General features: G+C 34.2%; 4 protein-coding genes across 10 annotated transcripts; 2 read left to right on the top strand and 2 right to left on the bottom strand.

Moving 5' to 3' along the window:
- The first annotated feature begins 80 nt into the window (after positions 1–80).
- Positions 81–1,002, top strand: COX5A (Cytochrome c oxidase subunit 5A). Its single transcript, XM_035082541.1, has 2 exons — positions 81–439; positions 600–1,002. The coding sequence occupies exons 1-2, from the start codon at positions 238–240 to the stop codon at positions 839–841; spliced, it is 444 nt and encodes a 147-aa protein (XP_034938432.1). The 5' UTR covers positions 81–237; the 3' UTR covers positions 842–1,002.
- A 449-nt stretch (positions 1,003–1,451) lies between these two features.
- ewg (DNA-binding protein Ewg) lies at positions 1,452–8,460 on the bottom strand. Of its 5 annotated transcripts, none has more exons than XM_035082534.1 (8): positions 8,338–8,460; positions 6,636–6,902; positions 5,843–5,967; positions 5,347–5,772; positions 4,968–5,261; positions 4,577–4,717; positions 4,351–4,495; positions 1,452–3,029 (listed from the first exon to the last, which is right to left on the bottom strand). In XM_035082534.1, the coding sequence occupies exons 2-8, from the start codon at positions 6,796–6,798 to the stop codon at positions 2,689–2,691; spliced, it is 1,635 nt and encodes a 544-aa protein (XP_034938425.1). In that variant the 5' UTR covers positions 6,799–6,902; positions 8,338–8,460; the 3' UTR covers positions 1,452–2,688. The 5 variants fall into 5 exon arrangements, with proteins under 5 accessions (XP_034938425.1, XP_034938424.1, XP_034938423.1 ...); XM_035082533.1 differs by lacking the exon at positions 8,338–8,460 and adding an exon at positions 7,047–7,726 and having other exon boundaries at positions 1,456–3,029; positions 6,612–6,902; XM_035082532.1 differs by lacking the exon at positions 8,338–8,460 and adding an exon at positions 7,864–8,280 and having other exon boundaries at positions 1,457–3,029; positions 6,612–6,902.
- On the top strand, positions 7,793–10,518 carry Coq7 (ubiquinone biosynthesis protein COQ7, mitochondrial). 2 transcript variants are annotated; one of them, XM_035082540.1, is made up of 4 exons: positions 7,845–7,999; positions 8,361–8,643; positions 9,654–9,823; positions 9,977–10,518. In XM_035082540.1, exons 3-4 carry the CDS (start codon positions 9,664–9,666, stop codon positions 10,405–10,407), a joined length of 591 nt encoding a protein of 196 aa, XP_034938431.1. In that variant the 5' UTR covers positions 7,845–7,999; positions 8,361–8,643; positions 9,654–9,663; the 3' UTR covers positions 10,408–10,518. The 2 variants fall into 2 exon arrangements, with proteins under 2 accessions (XP_034938429.1, XP_034938431.1); XM_035082538.1 differs by lacking the exon at positions 8,361–8,643 and having other exon boundaries at positions 7,793–7,999.
- On the bottom strand, positions 8,932–11,961 carry shf (shifted). 2 transcript variants are annotated; one of them, XM_035082536.1, is made up of 6 exons: positions 11,577–11,961; positions 11,166–11,408; positions 10,894–11,088; positions 10,549–10,701; positions 9,509–9,604; positions 8,932–9,438 (listed from the first exon to the last, which is right to left on the bottom strand). In XM_035082536.1, the coding sequence occupies exons 1-6, from the start codon at positions 11,728–11,730 to the stop codon at positions 9,212–9,214; spliced, it is 1,068 nt and encodes a 355-aa protein (XP_034938427.1). In that variant the 5' UTR covers positions 11,731–11,961; the 3' UTR covers positions 8,932–9,211. The 2 variants fall into 2 exon arrangements, with proteins under 2 accessions (XP_034938427.1, XP_034938428.1); XM_035082537.1 differs by having other exon boundaries at positions 10,945–11,088.
- Between the last annotated feature and the right edge of the window lie 877 nt (positions 11,962–12,838).

Raw genomic sequence — 12,838 nt, 5'->3', positions numbered from 1 at the left:
ATAAGAGGAAGAACTCTACCAATGTTTGTTTTTTTATCAACATACGATAAATTCTACACAAAGTAGTTCTTCGAAAATTTATTAAAATAGTGTCGCACCCATCTTAAAATTGAAAAGTTGAGAACCTGGTTTTCTCTCTGATCTATCTATGACGCAATAGGCCGTAGAGCTTTTCGGTGCTAAATCTTGCAAAATTGAGAAAATTTTGTGTGAACGATAAAAAGTTAATACTCCAAAATGTTGCGGCTTGTAGCAGGACGTGTAGGATCAGCTGTTCGCGGACTCGCAACTCCAAGAGTTGCGACTGTTGGTGTTCAAGCAAGAAATAGTTCACACAAAGAAGAGACGGATGAGGAATTTGATGCAAGATTTGAAAATTATTTCAATCGTCCAAATATTGATCATTGGGAAATCCGAAAAGCGATGGGTGATTTGGCTGGTATGATTTCCAACTCTTATCATCATTATATAAGTTATTCATATAAAGTTTTGCTTCGATCAATTCTTTTATAGAGGTTATCTTTGAAGAGATTATGACAATTTTTCAGTCAAAAATTTCATGTACAAAATAATAAACTCAAAATAACACTTATTTTCAGCCTCTGATCTGGTGCCAGAACCTAGAATAATCATCGCTGCGTTAAAGGCATGTCGACGATTGAATGACTATGCACTGGCCGTCAGATTTCTCGAAGTCGTCAGGTACAAAGGAGGCGAACATGCAAAAGTTATCTGGCCTTATGTTATACAAGAGATAAAGCCTACTTTGGATGAATTGGGTATTCTGACTCCAGAAGAAATGGGTTACGATAAACCAGAATTGGCTCTTGAAAGACCTTAAATATTTCAATAAACAACAAAATAATAATTAGTCTTATTTAAATTCGGTGTATTATTGCACTGGTGATCATAAACTAGTTTGTTTAATTAAAAATAAATCAATGTAAGTACCTTGTTAAAATCACTGAGTTTAAAATTTCAATAAAAAAATAAGTAAAATAATTTATACAGTGAAGAAGGTATGAATATAGTAATAATTCCAATAATCCTTTTACTTTTACATTGATTATTGATGATAAAATGACAAAATTAACGAATTACTGTATATTGATTGAGTTGGCTGTTTCTGTTCTATCGATATATATATCTTCATTAAGGTTTAGTTGAGATAATTATGATGATTTATACATTAAAAATAACGAAAGCAGAAGAGCGACACACGAATATTTACAATTTACGTTACAAGATTACACAGTTATAGTCATATATATATATACGTAATGTTTCTTATATAAATGTTCAGTGTGAATGACACAGGATACTATTTATTGAAAAGTTTTTTTTTTTTTTGGTATAGTTTAAAATGTACAGGTTCTTTAAATTTCACTATATCATCATAAATAAATTTATAAGTTATTTAATCTAATTTTATTTATGTTTTACACTCATTCCTTCATTTTAATAAAGGAATAGTGTTGTTGTTTCATTGATTAGTAGACACATACAATTGCAAACTAAGATGCTTAAAATATAAAAAACAAGATTGCACAGAATAAAACCCTTAAAATACGTTTTTTGTTCCATTTTAATCTAAATAAACATCGTAATAATCACGATGATTTTTTTATCAAAATAGTAAGGAATTATCTTAATCCGTTAAAACAGTCAAATGATTAAAAATACATTAATAAATAGCAACAAAACCATTTGTACCAAAAATTCCAGATTCATGTGTTTCTAAACAGAGAACTAAGTGAATCTTATCCTATTTGTACCCGTCAGAAATGCTTAGTCTTCCTATCGGTGCTATAAAACAGATTACTGAGATGTCATTATAATTGTGTTACATCTTTCATCTATAAGTAAACTAAAATATGTATGTCATAATTATTATAATTATTCTATTATTATTAACTATTCAAATTGAAATCTAAGTTCTGTCACGTGAAACAATAAAACAAATTTATTTATTATATCCAGAGTAACTATATGCTCATGAAAATTCTAATAATTGCTACATATTCCCGGCATTCACGTACTCTGGATCGAGAGACTTAAAAAAATTTGTTAAAAAATTCAATTAAAGTAAAATACACTTGTATTGAAGTGGCCTATGTCATCTATAATTAGTCTTAGTTGAACCACATGTTATGAAAGAATTCTCTATTAACTGCATTCGTGAAATTCATGTTAATTTCCACACTGCCTCTAAATATTTGTTATTATGTTCCACATGTATCATGTTCCAATTGTGACTAGAACAAATTATTTTATGTAAGTAAATGATCTATCAATAACTGGGAACGTACTACAATCACTTCCAAAAACGTCTTCGAAACAAAAAGAGAATAAAATTTTCAATACAGCGATGGATAAAATACAATATCTTAAACTACTCGAATGTAATAAACATTCGGATTCTTTTTTTTCAGCATTAAAACACATAATACATTTTCTAAATATTATAATATGATCAAAAGTCTACCACTCGGTACCACACACTCATCAAAGTTTTTTTATTAATTATATGTATTTTTGTCTAATTTTTTTTATCAATCCGATAAAATTTCATATTGTTAAAATTTCAACAATATTCACTTTGTTTCTGTGATTTTCTTTACATTCCCAATGTTGAATTGGGCAGACTAGAATAATATTTTTATTCTAAAACACATCCGCGAATTCAATTTATTCTGGGCTAGATACGGTTTGTTGTTGTTGTTGCTGTTGGCTGTCTTCATCTTTAACAACTTCAGCTTGAATGGCTTTAGTCAAAGCATTGGCATCCTTCAAGGAAATAACTTGTAAAACTTGATGTTCACCAGCAGCATTGATCATGGTCATTGGATGACCTTGAATAGTAACAGCCTCGATGCTAGTCTCTCCATTTCCAGGTTCAACTTTAGGTACTTGTACCATTGGTGTAACTACTTGCATTGTTCCATCACTCTGGATATTCGCCACCATCGTTTGGTACATGCTAGCTGATACGGGTACTGTGATAACTCCTGATACAGAAACTGGATAGCCTGAAACACCGAAATGACCGTCCTATGTCTTACGCGCGCTTAGGCGAGATGTCTTCCATATAAACAATAAAAATGCAGTTGTGTGGGACGTGTAATCACAATAAATCATGCGAAAATAATAATAAAAATAGTATAAACGTCTACAATAATTAAAAAAAAAATCGTGATTAAATATAATAATGAATATTTCACATCATTTATCCGATAAACAAAAAATACACGAGAAAATAAAATAATAATAAGCAATGTTGAGTGCGAGAGCATCAAATTAAAGTTTACAAAGGAATAATTATAACAATGATAATGATAAAATAAAAAAATAAAAGATATGTAATTAATAAATTTAATTAAATTAAAGTACGCATTATATAACCAAGTGATGCACAAATGAGAAAAAATTTTGTATACCCAAATCATATTTGGTTCATATGTTGCAATATCGCTGTATCAATTTCAAAAAAATCAAACCATTTTTGATTGTAATCTAGAACACTCTTTGGTACCTTAACATATGCAATTAAAATAAATCATTCATACTACAAAAAACTAATCAGAATACAAATAAAAACTTCAAGATAAAATACTCTATTTACAGCTGTTTTATTTTTTTTTTCTCTTGTTTCAGATAAAAGTAACCATTCATTAATTACCAATAAATGTTATGAAAAGGATAGGATCCATCTGTCATCTTACGAAATATCTTCCTTTCGTCAATTTAATTTTTATTGGATAAAAGTAAAATTGTTTTAAGAATCCATTTATTTATCCACAGCCTATTGTACTTTGATTATAACATACTTTATTGTTCTATTTATAAACTATTGGCAACTTAACAAAAGCCAGATAACATTTATTTATGAATTAAAGTACAATTATTTACTATATAATTGTATATTTATATATACAAGTTGATAGAAATTAATAAATGCTAGTTCATATTTTCAATAATATTATAAAATCCTAATTTTACTAATGGTTTCTGTATCATCCAGCTGTTGGTATTATTTTACAATTCAAACAATATCAATTCTTCATTTGATGGCTTGTGGATATTAATTACTCAATGGACTCTTAAAGATCAAATTAAAATTTACTCCTAATTCAACATTATGATGTAGTATATACAGTACAAAAAAAAAACATCGACTACTCATTACTTCGTCGGACGAAGTAACAAAAGAAAATCAATTGAATCATTCTAAAATAGAGCGCTGCAGGCAGCATGCAAAATAATAAGGGGTCCTGAACCAAATTTAAGTGAATCACTGCTCAAGTAGTTCTTGACCGGCGACGGTGCAGAGCCTATAGAAAACAGTTTTACCATGTCCATCTTCTCCAGTGAGAATAATCTGGCCATCTTGTCCGAGAGTTGCTTCGGTTACACTATTTAAGTCAACAGCAACGCTTCCTTCTGCACCTCCTGTTACTTCTGCGAGTGTTTGGACATCTCCTTGACTCGTATGAATCTAAAAATGATCGATATTATGTTAATAATAATAATTCATTGCCGATAAATGAATGGAAGATTTAAAAAAAAAATAACTTACGGTAGCAACGCCTTGAACTTGCGCAGTAGTTCCGTCTGGTAATGTAATAATTGGATTGCTTGGATCCACTTGAATTATAGAAACAGTTCCATCAGGATTTGTTATGGTTTGTAAGACAGTGGTTGGGTATTGTGTTGTCATCTACAACAAAACAAGATTAGTTTAAGTAAAACTTATTGAACAGTCATCGTCTTTGTCAATAATTTGACAAATTGAAATAACAAATAAATTATCGAAACTCAAGAAAGGGAAACTAAACACCGGATCGACTATAAAATTGAATTCAGAAAAAAAGACCATTTGAACATAAAACAAGCTAAACCGATAATTCGAGTAAATCTAAATCCAATAAAAATGAATTGAATGATTTATTAACTCTATCCACTAGCACCTGAGTGGCAGTGGCAAGAGCGGTAGGCGACGCGGCTATAATCTGAGGTGGCGATGAGTTTCCCTTAGATGAACCCGTGGTGCTCAGTCGAACAACTCCCACCGTCTGTTGCTGCTGTGATTGCCCACTTTGTCCTTGACTTGAGGATGTATGAGATGAATGAGGTGTAGGTTGTTGAATCAAAATATTTTGTTTGTTATCGTCATCTTCACTGAACGCTGGTAATAGATCTTCTCTTCCGTGATATTTATAACAATTTATAACTATTTGTCTCAATGCATGAGTCCAAGAAATCTGCAATTTAATTCAATCATCAACAATAATGATAATATTCTTCAAATTAAATTAGCTACATAAATAAATCTAATTTAATTATCACCTTTTGTTTTTCATCTTCTGATCGTGCATCCATTCGAACATTAGCCCAAGGCAATTCTTTAGGCCACCAGGGCGGCCGTGTACTTTCTCTTCCCCATCCAGGTTTTCCTCTTCCGGTAGAATACTTTAACATAAGTGGAATAAATGCCCTCAATTGAGCTTGAGTCATTTTTTCCACTGGCGTTGGAATACCATCAATAATTAGTGGTGGTAATTCATAGAGTGATGGATCATCTTGAACAGGAGGTGGTGCTTGTTGAGCCAACGCACTTTCCAATTCTTCCATAATCATTGTTCTCAAATTTTTAACTACATCTTCAAGAGGCTTAGCTCCAAATACTTTGTAACTACTATTTGGTTTTCCTGGTGTGGCAACTAACACTACTGCTTGTTGACCTACCCGTGTTGCAAATTCATCTATGGTTTGCTAGATAATCGATAGAAATATTTAATAAATTATTTTAATTAATAATTAATTAGTAAAATAAATTTCTTACTCTGAGCTTTCTCAATAGTCTGTTTTGTTGACGTTTTCTGATACTGGGATTTGTTTCAAAACTATGTGGCCGTTTCCGTTTTTTGGCAGATACAATAGCTGCTGCTGCAGCAACACCGACAGGTCCTAGGTTATTTTTTGGAAATGAATTATTAATAGTGTTGAATTTGATATATATCAGTGTAACAAAGTAATTTGTACACTAATATAGTGAACAAAAATAAAAAAAAAATAATACTTCACTCGATAATTTTGAGAAAATAAAAAAGCATAAGCAATAGTGATGTTGAACGTGCACGCGATTTGTTTATTATCAAAATAAATTTTCTGCTTAAACATTCATTGAATTAATATATTACATTATGTTACAAATTAAATCATTCTTTTAAGTAAGATTAAAAAATGAAATAATTTTGTATGCAAATGAAATAATAAATATCACACGATTACATGTTACTAATTGTAAATAATTAACGAATATTAACTTTGTGATAATAAGGTGTAATTTTAAATTAAAAAAATTTGAAAAAATTATATTTGACAACATATGCAAACAAATATTAAAAATGCACACAAATGAAAAATTGTTTAGTGATTAATATAGAAAGAAATATGAATGTAAACATTTCCATTTTGTTTACAAACTGATTTTGAACTGGAACCTGGTAAAATTGTTTTGGATGGCCAAACTATGATTTTCAAAGATTGCAAGTTAGACGGAATTAAAGGTGAAAAATCATAGGTGAAAAAAGCAAAAAAATGGAAATCACCATTAGCGCATTTGATTTGCCAACCTGCAGCGGCGAGCTGGGCCGTCACGTCATCATCCATAGCAGCTGAAAGGAGATCTCCATCTTCATATGTTTCTGATCCACTGCTAGGTTCATCATCATCGTCATCTGAGAGTCGATCCATTCTTTCCATTGTCCCAGACTCCGTACTTGGTAACGAGACCATGGTTTTCTTCTCTGTGAATATCGTCGTAGTCGTTTCCTGTATATTGCAATGCCCAACCAAACTTTATATCAGCAGAAAAGTTTGGCAACTTGTATCACCTGGCCCTGTTTTGAAAAAATAAAGTTATACAATTGTTTTTGGCTTTTAAATGATAACAATAACAATACTAAATTATTAACGGAAATAAATATTGATTTTTAAAAGAATTTTACAACGGATTTAAAGCTAATGGTATTCAATCATGATACCTATAGTTTCTCTGAGTCATTCTAAGAACCCCTAACATATGCCCAATGGTAAGCAAACCCCTCCTTTATGTACCTTTAACTTGATACTGTTTAGTTATGGGGTGCATGTATGTTTTTTGGAGTAATTAACTAAATGAAATAGTAAAAAATACTATTATGATCACGTTTTAGTATTGGTAATTGAAAAAAATAGAGTTTTGGATGTGAATGAAGGGCATCGAAGTCTAAATATTGGAATGAGTGTAATATCAGGGAGATTGAGGAAAAGCTGCACGCGATGATATCGAGGGGGTGAGGGTCGATGAACCATCGGGAAAAATAGGCCGAAAATACAAGATGGTAGAGTGATATTAGAGGAAGTCGAGGGGTTGAGTTGAATAGAAGGGTGCGTGGGTATGAGGGTGATTTGAGACTGATGAAGCTGATGTAAGGAAAAATTCACAGTAAGAATAAAAGACACTGGAGAATGCTGGATATTAACAAGGAGCACTGTTGATGGTATAAACTGGTAGAGTTGTTGGCAGGAAAGAAAATAGAGTTCTGATGAATTGGAGCAATGATGATGATTCTTCAATGCTGAAGTGCTGAATGGTTTTGACGGCTGTCAAAGGAGGTTGGCGGTCTGGTGGCAGAAAAGATGCACGGTGATCGCGCGCACAGTAGAAGTAAACGGCGCGTTTATTCGAAGAAAGGGGGGCAACGAAAATGCGCAGGGCACACGCAAAAGAGATCCATCGCGGGGGCCGCAAAGCTCATGACCGAGGAAGCCGCGGAGCCATGGAGCAGGCCCAGTGTAAATCGGGAGTTGCGTACGCACCTTGTGTGGTCCGTGAGTGGTCACACCGATCAGGGCTCAGGGGGTTTGCGTCTGCGGAGAGGCCGTCGTCTGCGAGCGGCAACGCGCTCTCTCACCACGCCCTACGAGTTCGCAGCGTCTTGAGCATTTCTCGCAAGTAAGAATCAGCACACCACCGCGAAAGATCACGCCACAACACTCGACCGCGCGTTCCAACGCGGATCGCCGTACCTTCTCGACACAACGCGCACAACAGACACCATGGCCAGTTTGCCTACGCCAGCCGCTTCGGTATCGATCGATTACGCGGGCCTTCATCTCCACCACAACAAACGCGGCAGCACGTCAGCCATTTTGAGCGAGCCTGCGCGTTGAACACCCACCATACCATATGAAATTCTTACCTATCTCGTTATTCTCGTATTTTTGTCATAACTCACCGCAATTACCTCAACTTTCTCCTTATTTTTATGTACATTAATTGTACGAACTCACCAATTTCTCATGGAATTGCGCAGAAATAAGCCAGCTACCACTGAAACACCAACACCATATACATGTATACGGGCCTGGAATAATTTCATTGGTTGACATGATCGGGGTACGCGTCATGGCGTCACTTAAAGCTGCATACCCATTGGATTATTCAGCACGTGACTCGAGACTTGAGCCATCTTTGAACGCCGTTGACTAATCAGTCATCTAGCCTAACCTTAGTTCCAAATACAGACTAAACCTCAATGTGGGGACGTTTTGTCTTGCAGCTTTTTAAATATTATCCATAACTCTTTCACTACCAAAGTAAGCATTTTTTATTTCTGATTATTTAATTGTATTCACATTCTTCAAATTCGTTTGTATTGTATCTTCGTATTCATCGCTAAAACGACATTTCACTTATGGTGCAATTCAAATATTTATAAACGTCAACAATTTTCAAGTTTTTTTTTACATCTAATTACTTTCACAATAATGTCAACTATTGATTTTTTCATGTATTTATTTATTTAGCAAAGTAATTTATGATAACAAAAAAATAAAATAATAATTTTCTGAATAAACTTATTAAAAAAAAGTTATTGCGTCAAAAATATTTTTACTACTATTATTATACAACTATCCATTCAACAATATAAAAGAATAATAATTTTATCTTAATATTAGTTAAATTGTGTAAAACAGCTTTACATATCACATCTGAATTAGGATAACATCACAAAAAGTGTGTTTGCTCTCGCAACAATTTAACAATTAAAAATTAGATACATCAATAATCAATTTCTGTATTACTTGTACTCGTAAAAAAAACGATGGTACAAAATACTGGAGTCTTTCTCGTTCATTATGACGTCTTAATTTATTAAAAATGCTAAGCCCAAGGCTTATTTTTATTACACAATTTACCAAACCATCCAGAGTCACATAGACATGTATTATCTGCTTGACAAGTTCCATTTCTGCATGCTCTAGTACATGCTGACCTTTGCGGAGATCTTCGTCCAATTTCACAATGATCACCTTTGAAGCCATTCGGGCATCTGCATATATTATTTCCTTTACATTTCCCACCGTTTAAGCAAGGAATCACACATTTTGCTGCAAGTAAACACAAAAGACAGTATGAAGCAATATTGATAATATTTTATTATTTTACTTTCTTACTTACAAAATTCACAATGAAGTCCAAAATATCCTTTGGGGCACTCACAAGTATCTTTTTGTATACATTTACCACCATTCAAACATTTTTCTGTACATATTCCTGGAAAAAAAACATTTATTAATAATAAATGAATCATTGACTTTTACAGAATTGGAAAGATGCTACACTTAGGAAGAGGTGGAGTGAGGTTTATCAGTTCAGCATCGGCAGCAGTTGGTGATACTCAAGCAAAGAAGCTTTTAGACTCAATTATTCGCGTAAATCATGCAGGAGAATTGGGAGCGGATAGAATATATGCCGGTCAAATGGCAGTTTTAGGTAAGAATGATTAATTTTTAATTGAAGTTGCCTTCCAATTTTTACATAAATAATTTACTATTAAATATTTTTATTCTTTGTTGTAACAAAGATGAAGATTGAATGAAAATAAAGGGATACAAGTCAGTAATTATTTGCATAAATTATTGACAGGTAAATCATCAGTCGGGCCGACAATCGAACACATGTGGGCTCAAGAAAAGAAACATAAAGAAAAATTTGAGGAGTTGATTCGAAAGCATCGTGCAAGGCCGACCGCTATGCTTCCAGTCTGGAACGTCGCAGGATTTCTTTTAGGTGCTGGCTCCGCACTCTTGGGAGAAAAAGCTGCGATGGCATGTACAGTAGCAGTAGAAACTGTAATTGTCGAGCATTACAATGAACAGTTGAGAGCTTTAATGGAGAATAAGGAAAGCTTTGATGAAGAATTAATGGAAACTATCAAACAATTTCGTGATGAAGAGCAGGAACATCATGATGTAGGAATTGATCATGGAGCAGAACAAGCACCTCTTTATCAAGCATTGACCAACATTATCAAAACAGGATGTAAAACCGCTATTGCAATATCTAAGGTCGTGTGACTTAATTCAATAATGATGCTTTAAGAGACTGTATATAGAAGGGATTAATTTGTATTTTTTAAGTGCTTTAATTAAATTAATCTTTATAATAAAAATATATCTTTAAGTATAGAACCGTTTAAAATTTTTTTTAATACTTACCACCTTCACAGTAAGGTCCTTGAAACCCTGGTGGACAAGAACAGACTCCTGGAGCAGTACAATTACCGCCGTTCATGCAATTCGGATAGCAAAGAGCTTTTTTACAGTGCGGTGGACCTAGATAGCCATCAGGACATGGTCCTGGATTTGACTCTGAAATAAATAACATTATTAGCATAATTGATGCCTAATTAATAAACGTGTTGTGCTACTATACTTGTGTGTAAATATTTAGTATATTTCTTTCAATTAAGAAATTTTTTTTTATTCCATTGTATCATACTAAGTTAATTTTGATCAAAACATGCATCGAATTGGTGTTGATGATTACTGGTGATACAGAACTGTATGTGTGAGTGGAGAAGTGGTGATCTTGGGCGCGACTGACGCACTCACCGCGCACGGCGCATTCTTTTCTTAAGTTAAGTCGAAGGGGAGTCCCGTTTAAAGGTTTCCCCTTGCGTGTTTCAATCATCAAGCCAATGCCAAATTGTGCTACCCCCGAACTGTTACCAGAACAAGGCAGCAAAACGCTAAACTCTGCAAATTAATTGACATTCTTGAGCGGTAAAAACTTTTTAAAATAATTAATTGACATGAAAAAGTTGATTCATTACCTTTAGGCCTTTTTGGTACTCTGCCTCGCGTTTTGATCGTAATTGACGGGGTCTTGAGAATCGATTCATTGAGAGATGTTAATCGATAAAAGTTGTAATAATATTTTTTCACCCCAGATTTCCAGGTAAAATTGACATGCGATACTTCACTTGGTATGATTGGCAATTTACTCTCCAATTCTGGATCGAGAAGATAAGACAAGACTCTTCCTTCAGTGATTGCATAAATCTCCATCTCTAGACCTAAAGGAATGTGTTTATAACCATTAGCCGTAACAATTGAATCAGTTAAATCGATATAAAAATCACTAATATTTATAGACTTAGGTCAACATGTTTATCATCACTGATTTATACATCTTGAAATTTTTTGTAGATAAGGAGTATAGAAGAAAAGGAGTAAAAACATACCACTAAACATTTTGATTTGTTGACGATCTATCCATAGTGAAATATCACCATCAGGTTTGTGAGAATTCCCAGAGCGGTGATGTCTTGCGGTCACCCAAACAGGATCAAGCAACAATGCTGCAACCGCGAGAATGACGTGGGAAAGCCACGGCATCTCTTGATAACAGGTGTAATTTACAGAACCAACTAAATGATGTTCTCCTGTTTAACGTTTTTCCTGGACCCTCTCAACTACCGTGGAATTAAAAATTACACGGCGGCTTTATTTACTTCTTGGTGAACGAGGAGGCGTGAGTTAAATGACCAGAGGAGGGGATATAAGACAGTAGATGTCCACAGGAGATGATGATAAAGGAATGGGGAGCGTGTCGACACGTTCGCTGCGGCTAAGTAACTGACTGACTGACTGACTGACTCAATGAGAAAAGGCCTGGAGGCTGTTTCGAGCTCTCGCACCGCGCGAGATCTCTATCTACCAACTCCAATACCGGGATAAGGGTGTGTGCACACCGTTGCACACCGGCGAAACTCCTGCTGTCCCAGAAGGATTGAATCGCGAGATAGACAAGTTTCCTCGTCGAACGTTGAGACATTATTTTTCACGTGAGATAAAAATTTATACCTGCGGTTCTTCAAGAATTTTCCAGCTTCACACCATCCTCTAAGACATTTTTATTACTCTTATTTTTGATACTATTATTATGATTACTATGATTATTATGATAGTCGTGGAGTGGTTGCAGCAAGAGAGAAAACAAGAGTTTCTAGTTAAAAAATTCAAGCTTGACGTGATAATTTAAATAAAATTCAGCTAAACTGTTGGCTGGTAAAGATAAGCAGTGTAATAGAGGATTTCGGCAAAATCAGAATTGCGAAGTGTGGATTCACGCATTTATTGGAGAAGCAACCGATGCGAGAGGAGGGAACCAGTTTTTAACGTCACCTTTGGTTCGGTCTCCTTCGTCTTTGCATTCGGTAGGAAGAGCAGACTGCTCGACCAACACAAATCGCAGTCCCTCGACCTTGTTTCTCACGATGTCTTCGTTCACTATACGATTATTAGGTGAGAGTCTGCTACTTAGCAAAAAAATAATTTTCAGGTCACATATATACAACTATTGGTGACACACGTGGACCAAATAAAATTGGCAAAGTCACTCTTCATCAATTGTGGCGGTTCGTTACTCATTGAAGAGTATGAAGACTCAAACCATTTGAAAGAAATAAAATAATCGATCCAATTAGCGACAACACAGAGACGC

The sequence above is a fragment of the Chelonus insularis genome, unplaced genomic scaffold, assembly GCF_013357705.1.
Source record: "Chelonus insularis isolate UGA/USDA-ARS -01 unplaced genomic scaffold, ASM1335770v1 contig_346_pilon, whole genome shotgun sequence".
Lineage (NCBI taxonomy): Eukaryota > Metazoa > Arthropoda > Insecta > Hymenoptera > Braconidae > Chelonus > Chelonus insularis.
This window is presented reverse-complemented; position numbering and strand designations above follow the sequence as displayed.